Here is an 11,909-nt window from a genome sequence, read left to right on the forward strand (position 1 = left end):
AATAAAATTGGCATGTTGAAAAAGACTTTTCAAAATAAAATTTTTTGGACAGTTGCCATGCGTCAATATTCATGGTGAAATATTAAGAATTAAATGGGTTGACTGGAGCACAGCTGATGGGTGATAAGAATACCATTTGGTAGGGTTACCAATTTTCATTTTTAAATTTAAGAAAAACTGGGGAGAAAAATGTTCATAGACGGAATTATTGAAATACCAAAAATAAGAATTAAGTATTCAAAACCTACTTTATGAGGATTTATTTGACATATATGCAAAGGTATTGACAATTGAAACCCACTGGGTTAACGAAATTTAATTTTTTTAGGTTATAATATTTAGATTTATTTAATAAAAATTTATAATAATTAATTATTTTCGAATTTTTTTAAATATTTAATACTTTAAAAATTTATGGTAACACAAAATTGAGAAGGGCTGGACTGATTTCACTCATATTTTCTTACCGTTGTTTGTAATCGCAGTGAGAAGGTATTTTGAGCCTCAAGAAAAGTCGAAAAATTGGAGAAATCGGATTTTCTAAGTGTTCGCTGGGTCCGCAAGTATATGTATATTTACTTAGAAAATACTTAAGCCAATTATTAATCAAATGACGTGCTTTAAAATTTTTTAACACCAAAAGCCTACGTGGATTTCTGAAGAATTTTTTTCCTGACTCAAAAAAAAGGCGTGAATTTTTAAATATTTTTTAAAAAGCCTGTTAAACATATTTTTAACACCCAAGAAAATCGTTTTTTTTTAAACAAAAATTTTTCCAAGAAGCCCGACTGACGAAGTTTCTAAACAATATTTTATTCAATCCCCAAAAAACGAGTAAATATCTCAAAGACTATTTTAAAAGCAGCCCTGCAGGAGAGAATATATAAGCGTGGGCTCCTTGCAGAATATTATATATAGAAGAATGAAGCTGCTAAATCGAATAATTAGTTCCCAGCTGGAAAAATAAAATACAAGATATTGTCGATGCAATAAATACCCTAGGTATGTCAGGAAGGATATTCACGAACTAGAGAGAGGTACAGAAATACAGAAAAGAGAGTCTGTATATCAACAGTACTATTAAACAGGATTGAACTGATGCAGGTTAGGTAAACAATTCAAAATTACAGGGTAAGTACAATCCTCGGAGAAACTAAGTAATGTGTTTAAGGTCTACATAATACACAACACCCTTTCAGGTCGCCGAATTTCAGTTACTCAAGTTAGAACAGTAAAACAAATAGGTAAAAAGTGTCAGTCGGTACTTCCCACAGACATATATACTCCTATAATATGAAATATCGTATGTAGTGTACACTAATCCTGACATTTTTGGTGGAGATACAACAAATGATGGACCTATTAATCCGATAGATCCACTAAATATAAGAAATGTCATTTACCACCCAAATCGGATACTCCATTTGATTCATAAGAAATTTTCTAAATTTTTACACTTTTTGAGAGAGGTACCAGAGGAAAAAGGAAATCCCGTCATTGCACTCGACCTACATTTGGCAAATCAATGTTTGAATTATATTTAAAAGTTTTAAAAATGTTGACACTTTGTGGGTGAGATACCAGAAGGTATGGACCAATTGACCCTATCTTCATGTGTCAATTTGTATGAAATTGTATATTCCGTTGAGCATTATAATATAAAATTCATTTTTAGAAAAATATTGATGATTTTATGATTGAGGTACCAGAAAAAACGGATCGATTGGATCATATTCGAGCTTAATCTAAGTTAAGAAGAAATAATACTACGTGCAGAGTTTGGAGTAAATCTGTTACACCTTATAAGAGCTATCGAACACAGAACAACCGGAACTGGACCGTTATATGAGGGCCATACCCAAAGATAGACCGATATGTATATGGAGGAAGATTTGCCACCCAATGTTAAATCAAAATATAAAATTATAGCCGATTCGCTGAAAAAAATTTCGACTAAGACACTTAATAATATGGAGCCTACAAATAAATTTGGGACAAATTTTAAAAAATAAAATAAACAAAAAAAAAAACTATATATAATTTGTTTTCCTATTTTAATTACTCAAATAATATAGCATTTTTCATTTACCGAGGGAATTACTTGTAAAGCAAAATCCCCCACATTTTTGTACTACACGGCAACCCTATCACGCTGTAGTAGTAAAGTGCGTGTGTTTTGGATTCACTGTCTGCTGCTTTGCTGCTGTTTTTCAGTTCAGTCAGTCACATTTCGTTTTTGTTTATCAGCTGATATCGTTCCAGAGGAAAATTGTACGGAGACGACGACGACGTCAAGGTTAAGCAAGGTCTTCGTTCGATGTTCTTGGTTCGGTGTGTCGTGTGGTAGTTATTAAATTTGAAAAAAATAATAATAGAAAATAATAAAAAACCAAAAAAATATGTTGAGGACACAAATTCAGAGTTTGCGTTCGTTAAATAATTTACGTTCATCGTTGGGTGGTGCTGCAACAGCTGCGGGAGGTCAAAGATGGCAACATACACAAGGAAAACCCAAGTAATGAATGAAAAAATTGAAGAAAATCAATAAAATTAATAAAACCCCACTCTTTTTAGAGACTATGACTTGGTCGTGGTTGGTGGCGGCATTGTCGGTACGGCATCTGCCCGGGAAATATTAATGCGTCATCCGTCCCTTAAAATTGCCGTTGTGGAGAAGGAACACAAATTGGCATTCCATCAAAGTGGCCACAATTCGGGTGTAATTCATGCCGGCATTTATTACAAACCTGGAACGTTAAAGGCAAAACTATGTGTGGAGGGTTTACACTTGGCCTACAAGTATTTGGATGCCAAAGGTATTCCCTATAAGAAATGTGGCAAATTAATTGTGGCCACCGATGAATTGGAAGTATCACGTCTTATGGATTTACATGAACGTGGTCTGAAGAATAATGTACCTGATTTGCAGCTGATTGAAGGTTCCAAAATCCAAGAAGTTGAACCCTATTGTAAGGGTGTCAAGGCCTTGTGGAGTCCTCAAACTGGTATTGTTGACTGGGGTTTGGTAACGGAACATTTCGGTCAAGATTTCAAACAAGCCGGTGGTGATATTTATTTGGATTTCAAAGTAAGCAAATTTGAAGAATCTAAGAATGAAGGTTCCTCCGAATACCCTGTCACAATTCGTGGTGATCGTCCTCATCAAGTGATCAGATCTCGCAATGTCCTCACCTGTGGTGGTTTACAATCGGATTTAATTGCCGAAAAGACCGGCTGCCCACCCTCCCCACGCATTATACCCTTCCGTGGTGAATATTTACTGTTGGCCAAGGAAAAATGTCACATGGTTCGCGGCAATATTTACCCAGTACCTGATCCACGTTTCCCCTTCCTTGGTGTCCACTTTACACCACGTATGGATGGCAGTGTTTGGCTCGGCCCTAATGCCGTCTTGGCTTTCAAACGTGAAGGTTACAGATGGGGTGATTTGAATCTATTGGAATTGTTTGATGCTCTTCGCTATCCTGGTTTCCTTAAAATGGCCTCAAAATACATTGGCTTTGGTCTTAAGGAAATGAGCAAATCTGCATTTATACCATTACAGGTTAAGGATTTACAGAAATTTATTCCTGAAATTACCGAATACGATGTTAGACGTGGCCCAGCCGGTGTTCGTGCTCAAGCTTTAGATATGGATGGTAATTTAGTGGATGATTTTGTTTTTGATCGTGGTGTTGGTGCGGGTTCTCTTGCAACAAGAGTGCTGCACTGCCGTAATGCTCCCTCGCCTGGTGCTACCAGTAGTTTGGCCATTGCTAAAATGGTTGCCGATAAAATTGAACATGAATTTGGCATTGGAAAGTAGTGTGTGTACAGATGGATGTATGTACTGATTTATGTGTTAAGGACGATTTAAAATAACAAGAAAACTATTTAAACAAAAAATGCATTTTGTTATTAATTTTATTTTTGACTAAATATTTAAACAAAAAAAAAAAACAAAAAACGAAATAAAAAGGTTTGTTGATTTTTAATTTAATGAAAAACTTTTCTTTTCTTATTCAACCAATGGGGGTTCGACTAATGTTGGAATTTTGTTACAATGCATTATAAAAGAGAATATCTAATTTGAAAATCGGTTTCTTTGAGATTTTATTTTCAAGTTCAATATTTTTTTTTAATTTTGAAAAGAAAGACAACTCATGAATATTTATGTAGGTTTCTGGGGTATTGTATAAATTAAATATTTGCTTCGATACTCTTAGCGGGAGAAAAATAACATGTTGGTATTCCATGTAGCTATATATTGTATAGGTATTCCATATAAAAATTCTACATTTAATTTTAGTTACTGACGACGAATTGGAAATGTCATCTTACGATTAAAAACTTCCGTTATATAAAACATGTAACAACGAAGCTAAGTTCTAATGGGCCGAACTTTGCATTCCCTCAGCAATGAGGTGGACATTCAAAATACATAAAATCGATCGTGGACTACATAAATTAGTGGCAGACATAAAATAGTGTGATATGAAGACATATGGTTATATAAAGAGATCCATTTCCGTATATGAATCTCTTATGACAAATTACCGATATTACAAGAGTGAATATTGACAAATTTCTACGAGGAGGTATTGAATCTCCTGAGGACTTCGTTTGAAAAATGTAGTTTCAAATTCAGCTAGGACCCAAAAATTACGAAAAATGGGCAATAAGGTAATTATTATGTTATTAAGCACACATGCCGGACGGATTGTCTGAAACGTATTTGGACATTTATTGTATCAAAATATCGTAGTGATGGTGTATTGTTATTTTGTTTTCTTTTAACATTAAAGAATAGTAGGTTCACAACATACATATATATGTAGATAAATGAGAAATATTATCAACGAGATTATCGTTCTCCTCATGTTATGGTTGTTGTTGCTCTTTAAATTTTTTGTTATTAAACACTTTTTCATTGCGTGCTACCAAACAAAACATGCCGATACGAAACTATGTCAACAGTATCAACGTCTACCACACAATGAGCTGTGTTATCTCGCCTCCTACATTTCTATTATTTAATCTATAAATTTTCAATACATCACAAAAGAAATCAAATACATCTTGATGATTTATCCGTCTGGTATTTGAAATTGACCAGCTAGATAGAAGGGGACACGGGGAATCTTAAAAATTTTCAAAACGTTTGAAATATAGCCTTGTTGCGATAATTTCCTGTGCCATGCTTCCGAACCCAATGGATGAAAAACTGAAGGAGTTCATAATTAAAATAGAATTCCTAGAAGACTAGAGAAAACAAATCTAAATATGAATTCTTCTAACTTTCATAGATCACGACAGGCCACTCACAGGCCTTTGTGTAAACCATCCCTCTTTTTAACCTAACCTGAGATCAATATCTGAGAAAAAGGACCAGTTATTAATGTCGTACATTGTTGAAATTCGTGAGATCTTCTACGTAAAAGCCGCAATAAAAGGTCTCAGGAGCCTCGACGCAGAACTTCAATCCATGTCAACTGCTGGGACAAAGGAAAAAGGAGATCAAACTCACTGTAGAGATATACACTTCAGAATTAGGATGAAGAAAAGCTGTAAATATCGACGAGGCTATATTGACGTGTTAAATAGCCAATCTTAGGTCACCTCCTTTCTTCTGTAACGCTGGGGTGTTAGGAGACCTCTTGAGCAACAGTGTTTCACGATTTGCAGTCAGGTATTTGATACACCTTTACAAGTTATTCAGGCTTAGATGTCAAGTCCGTATCAGGCACTATGGACCAGGAACCCAATTTTTTACAACCAAATTGACACGTTATCAACCAAATGGTTCATATTTTAAATTAAGCTTTTGTGATAGTTTTATGCCCATTATACATACACCAACGATTTCATGCTAGTTTTATATACAAATATGATCAGAAATTAAAAAAAAAATTCTTAAGGGGACCTCCCCCATTCTCGATTTTAAATTTTCAAAATGTTCATTGGACTGGTAAATGAATACCAATGCATGTTAAGGTTTGTTTGTTTGTAACGATAGATATACACTCCCAGAGAAACGTGTCAAAATTTGGGGGATACCCTTAATTTGATCCGACATTTTGGATTCATTGAAAATTTGCTCTACAAAACTTGTTCAAAAAAATTGACTGCCTTTTTCGACCCACCAGTGACCCCCCCAGGTCGATGGGGGCATCATCAGCATGTTCCAATAGTTTGTCGCAAACCACAATTTATCTACGAAAGTAGGAATAGGGTCCTCAATCGCTTTGCCGGCAGCACTTCGGGCGCAGATAAGAAAACCTTGTTGACCTCTTAAAATTCGATAGGCTACGCAATGAAGATGTTTTAAGACCTGTTAGAACGTCGCCCTGAGAACAGGGTACAACATCATGACACCCGTCAGCATGTCAATATGCCTTCGTTTCAGTATCTGCTTGGGTGCTTCAGGGATAATCTTCCTAATCATTATATAGAGGATAAAACTTATCCAACCATGCGGGTCAGTATGGTTCTGTGTGATCTAATGAGAGCGGTCCAACGTTATGAAAGATAACCTCCAGATCATATTGTCTTTCGATCCGATCTAAAAAGCATTCTTACTGATTTGAATGCTGTTCTCGGAGCTCACCTTCCTTCAGATAAAAAGGAACCTAAAATTTTCACCGGAAGTTCTCATAAAGCTATCCCAATCATATTGCGAAAGACTTCCGACATAGCGCGTCAAGATAGCCCAAGAACGTCGGAGAAAATGATGCCAGAAATGTCTAATCAATCGCAAACTACGAAGGGACCAAGAATTATCAAAAATCCTTGGCACCATGGTAGATGGTGGAAGACAAAGGAATATCTATGTCAGGTAGAAGTAGAGTTTGTAAGATAGCCTCCACCAAGTGTTTCATGAGGCGATTAAAAACAAAAAAAAAAGCGATGCAGATCTTTGGACACGTATTGTTTTTGGCAGAAATGTTCTCTTGCCAAGTACATACCATCACAACCATAGGTTAGTAAGTATGGGGAGTAAAACAGTATCATCCAGACTTGAAATATTTAAAATAATATATCAAATTACTGCACATAACTTTCCGTAATTTATTTCTCATGTGTGTATATCGTAAAAAGGAGTAATTCCCTAAATTATTACATGCCGGAAATGTTTCATTACTGCTGTTACTATGAAGCTGCTGTTGGTAAGCAATTTTCATAATGTTTCAAATTACACATCGCATAATTGTGTGCATAATAAACAGTCAAATAGGCAATTTTTCAATGTCGTTCAAAATTACCGCATACATACAGTTTGCTTGGGAGTATCGAAAAGTGATACAACAAAAGCATATTTACAAAAGTAATTTTGCCATTAAGCAAACTTAGACTCGCTTGGCGTAAATTAAGGAGCTAAGTGTTACATTTCTTCTTGTATATAAATATATAAAGTAACAGTACAAAGCTACACATGTCCATATGTAATGATATTCTCTGATATTCCCTCCTTTGACCCTGTGTCGTGTGAAATGTGTATTATGTCTGTATGGCATATCAAATACATATACCTACTAACATAATTAAATGTTTTAATTTTCTTCCAATCAAGCGCTTGACGTTTCGTGTGGCTACTCTCACTTGCACACTCTTTCGGCTCTCGCATAAAATATTATTGCCATGGGCATTTCCTTTTTTTCGGACATTGCATGTAAAATATTCATGATATTTTATCATTAATATTGTTATTACTATTCTAACACCTTAGTGTTATCATCAATAATAAATCATTTTCTTCTTCTTTGTATTTTTGGAATTTTTTGCTTATATGTGGTATTATTAATAATAATAATACACAGCTGGAGGTGTCACACAACTTATATACAATTATATCCTGAAGGTGTGTTAGTTTGTAACGGTAATTCAATTAATACACACACATTCATAATTTATGATAAAAGGAATTTCTGGTATTGGGATGGAGGATTTTTTTCAGTTTGATTATTTAAGAGAAGGAGGTATATAAAATTGTAAGTATTAAAGTTTTATTTAAAGTAATTGGCAGATAGCAAAAAAAAACAGAAAATATATTACGACGTGAAAATATACATCGTTGTGAACCATATCAATTTATATATGTTTTTTACCTTATTTGAGGTTTACCTTATTTGAAAGGACTGGACATATGTTGTCCATCTTTAAAAAAAAAATAAATAAAAAATATGATATGTGCCGCGAGTTCATCCATAAGAACTATAAAGAAATGGGTTGAGGCGTTGGGTTAGTTGCCCACACTCGGAAAACCCTTCTTACTATGAAAAAAAAAACAATGAAAAAGAAAACCCCCCAATGTTCTTGACCCCCGCAAACGTATAAAGGACCGCGATCAGCATTTGGAATGTGCGCACGTTGTACAGAACAGGCGCCTAGAAACTGCATATGACCGCTGGCCTGGCCATGACATTAAAATTCTGCTAGGAGATTTTATTGCAAAAAATCGGAAGGGAAAATATTTTTTTACAGGAAATATGTAAACGGCGGAAAGGTAGTTGCCATGAAACTTTCTGTCTTGTTTGTCTGCGGATTAGCCTCCATGAAAAAACATCCGACAACGGCATGAGGTTGACTAACTTCGCGGCAGCAAAAACATGGTAGTTAGCAGCAACAGATTCTAGCATCTCGATATACACAAGGTCACATGCATTTCTCCTGATCAAGCAACGAAATCAAGTTTATCATGTTGCGATAGACGGAAGGCATTCATCCAGTTTTTTAGGCCTGGCCATGACATTAAAATTCTGCTAGGAGATTTTATTGCAAAAAATCGGAAGGGAAAATATTTTTTGGATCCCCGGCGGAAAATTCAGCCTCCATGAAGAAACATCCGACAACGGCATGAGGTTGACTAACTTCGCGGCAGCAAAAACATGGTAGTTAGCAGCAACAGATTCTAGCATCTCGAAATACCTCGAAATACACAAGGTCACATGCATTTCTCCTGATCAAGCAACGAAATCAAGTTTATCATGTTGCGATAGACGGAAGGCATTCATCCAGTTTTTTAGACGTTCAATCGAGGAGCTAATATCATTTGGGACCACTACGTTGTAGCAGCCAAGGTTCGCACTCGTCTTAATGTAGCAGCAAAGGTGCGATCTAACACAACAAGGAAACTCGTCGTCGAAAAGCTGTAAACACAACAGGTAGCAGAAGCCTACTCCGCTCATATTACCCAACTGCTTGACGAAAGGACTTCATGTCCCTATAATAGTCTAGAAGCACAATGACAAAGAATTGCAGGCACATCCTCCTGTAGAGATGAAGATGGAAACCTGGTGACAGATACAGACAGCGTGTTGAAAATTTAGAAGGAACATTTTGAAAAACTTCTGGTATCAAATAGTGGCGGTGAAGAAGATACCACAAAACAAATAAGAGATGACGGTATAGACCGTATACCACCTAGCCAAGATGAGGTCAAATAGCAATCAATCGGCTGAAGAAGAAAAGCAGCTGGTGCCGATGGGCTACGCGCAGTGCACAAAAAAGAGACAAGACGATATGTGCCATCTATAGAGGAAGTAGCCTCCTTCCAATCGCATTTAATATTGTGACATTTTTAACATCCTGCTGGAAAAGGTCATACGAGAAGCAAAGGTACTGTGTGAATGACTGAAGCCAATGGTCAATGATATTGGACATCGGTATGGAATGGAAAAGGCCCACGTAAAATACATCGACACATTCTACTTATTCGTCGAATACAAAGCCGCATTCGACAGCCCACTCCGCTCAGCGGACTGGAAGTAAATAGCGAGAAGACCAACACGCAAGACATCCAGTAGACTCGGACCAACCGTGTAACTTGAGAATTGCAGCTTCGAGGTAGTTAAAGATTTTATATACCTCGGTACCGCCATAAACAAAACAATAACATCAGATTTGAAATCCGGAGGAGAATAGTGTTGGCCAACAGATGCTACTATGGTCGGAGTAAGCAACTCGCCAGACCAAACTAACACTCTACAAGACGCTGATATTACCCGTGCTGTTGTAGGGATCTGAAGCATGGGTACTTGCACAAGCAAATGAGGCAGCTCTTGGAGTGTTTGATAGAAAAATTCTCCGGATGATCTATGTGCCGATCTACATCGACTACGTTGGCTAGGTCATGTCGTGAGAATTGCTCAAAAGGCATATAAAAACTGAGGGGTTCATGCAGAAGGGGAAGCCACGAATTAGATGGAAATACCAAGTAGAAGAGAACATTTCGGAACATGGTCTTTCAAATTGGAAGAACTGCGCCTGGAAATCTTTTTTAAGTTCGGCTTATGGAACTAATGTTCTGTCACAAGACAGCTTAGTAAATATATTAGGTTGGGGGAAAATAAATCCATTAGGTCGTCAAAAATGTCGATAAAACGGGAGAAATGATCGAAGTGGACCGGCATTTTAGCAGACGTAACATCGCAGACGTAACATCGACCATAAACCGTTTTAAACTATTTACACAAAACTGGATTCAAAAAGGAGCTCGATGTTTGGGTGCCACACCAATTAACAAAAAAAACAATTAACAGAAAAAATAGGTGGGACTGGAAGGGTATAATTTATTGTGAGTTGCTTCGATATGGCCAAACGCTAAATTCTGATGTCTACTATCAGCAACTGGACCGTTATTATATAAAGTATCAAATATCATAACGTTAATAAAAATAATAAAAAATATATAAGTATATACATTGTTTAAACTTACTGTTACAAGGACGATACGGTTTTGCAGTCGATTATGACGTTCACAAAATTCCTTTAGTAGTGAACGATTATCCTCAAAATCTGCTGGAGGCAGATGAGTATTGTAGAATTCTTCCCAGTTTGACATAATGAAGATAGTTTGTTTTATTTGAGCCGAGTTATTTCCTGCCGCTACTGCTGAGCAATGTTGTGGAGAGCGAGAGAAGAGATGGATAACGATGTGGTTTGTTATTACAAGCAAGCCAAACGACTAATGTTGATACCACAGTTAATATTGCCGTTTAAATTAGGCGATGGCGATGACTATGGTGGCTGGGGTTATAAATACAAAACTGTAGATTTTCCTCAGCTGTGCAGCAAGTCAATAATGGACCAGAAACGAACAAATATTTATGTATTTTATTTGTTTGTTTTTTTCTTGTTGCTATTGTTTTTTTCTTGTTGCTATTGTTATTTTGTTACTCTCGGGTATACAACAACAAAGGATATGGTCTGATGACGATGATTATTATAATAGTTTTCTGACGTTGTTATTTCATGTAATTTGTTCAGCAAGGATATAAAAAAAATCAGTTTTTTTGTTGTTGTTTACACTGTAACTTAATGTGTTCTATATTTTTGGTTGGTGTTTTTTTCTTGTTGTTTCTGTTTTAGTAATGCACTTTATATAAAAAATCTTCTTCTTGTTAACAATCAAGTTATTTCCTGTATTATATAAAACTTGTGTTGTTGATTTTCGATAAATGTTCCACGTTGTAGTTTGTTGTTTTATTTTTTGCTTGACGAACAGGATATTATATAGCTGTCATTAAAATACACTCTGGACCAACAACAATTCGGTCTTATGTATTAAGGCCACTCACATTCACCCACACCAGTTTTTGATGGGATCAACTTTGTATAGTCCTTGTTCAGTATTTTTTTGTTTTTGTTCCTTTAGCCTCCTTTTTGTTAAGTTTGTTTTTTTACTGCAACGAAAAAAGAAGAAGAATGAAAATTATTACAAGTTCGTTGAAGAAAAGTGGTGGTTATTGGGAGCATGAGGAAGAGGAGGAACCCCATCTATATATATGGTCGACTGACCAGTTGGTCAGGATATACACTGCAAAATCAATTAAAATAATTAAAATGTATTTCACAATGGCAACAAAAACATGTTATGTTACAAATAAATAATCCAAGCGTTCAGTGGTAGA

At 35.9% G+C, this 11,909-nt stretch overlaps 2 protein-coding genes across 2 annotated transcripts in view; one reads left to right on the forward strand and one right to left on the reverse strand.

The window, feature by feature from the left end:
* LOC133326631 (phosphopantothenate--cysteine ligase) overlaps nucleotides 1-10,851 on the reverse strand; it is a 53,053-nt gene extending 42,202 nt beyond the window's left edge. The window contains exon 1 of the mRNA XM_061535262.1: nucleotides 10,715-10,851. Within this exon, the coding sequence (XP_061391246.1) occupies nucleotides 10,715-10,840 (126 nt within the window). The 5' untranslated portion in view covers nucleotides 10,841-10,851. The remainder of the gene's footprint in view (nucleotides 1-10,714) is intronic.
* LOC133326633 (L-2-hydroxyglutarate dehydrogenase, mitochondrial) lies at nucleotides 2,400-3,830 on the forward strand. The gene is made up of 2 exons (XM_061535264.1): nucleotides 2,400-2,515; nucleotides 2,575-3,830. Exons 1-2 carry the CDS (start codon nucleotides 2,400-2,402, stop codon nucleotides 3,824-3,826), a joined length of 1,368 nt encoding a protein of 455 aa, XP_061391248.1. The 3' UTR covers nucleotides 3,827-3,830.
* Nucleotides 10,852-11,909: the final 1,058 nt, after the last annotated feature.

Source organism: Musca vetustissima, unplaced genomic scaffold, assembly GCF_032173495.1.
Source record: "Musca vetustissima isolate MV318-11 ecotype Yass unplaced genomic scaffold, APGP_CSIRO_Mvet_v1 utg22059, whole genome shotgun sequence".
In the NCBI taxonomy this organism is placed as follows: domain Eukaryota; kingdom Metazoa; phylum Arthropoda; class Insecta; order Diptera; family Muscidae; genus Musca; species Musca vetustissima.

Excerpts from the sequence above, each read along its gene's own strand:
- LOC133326633 (XM_061535264.1), top strand. The coding sequence starts at position 2,400 with ATGTTGAGGACACAAATTCAGAGTTTGCGTTCGTTAAATAATTTACGT. Across the intron at positions 2,516-2,574 it reads CATACACAAGGAAAACCCAA|AGACTATGACTTGGTCGTGG; the intron begins GTAATGAATGAA and ends CACTCTTTTTAG.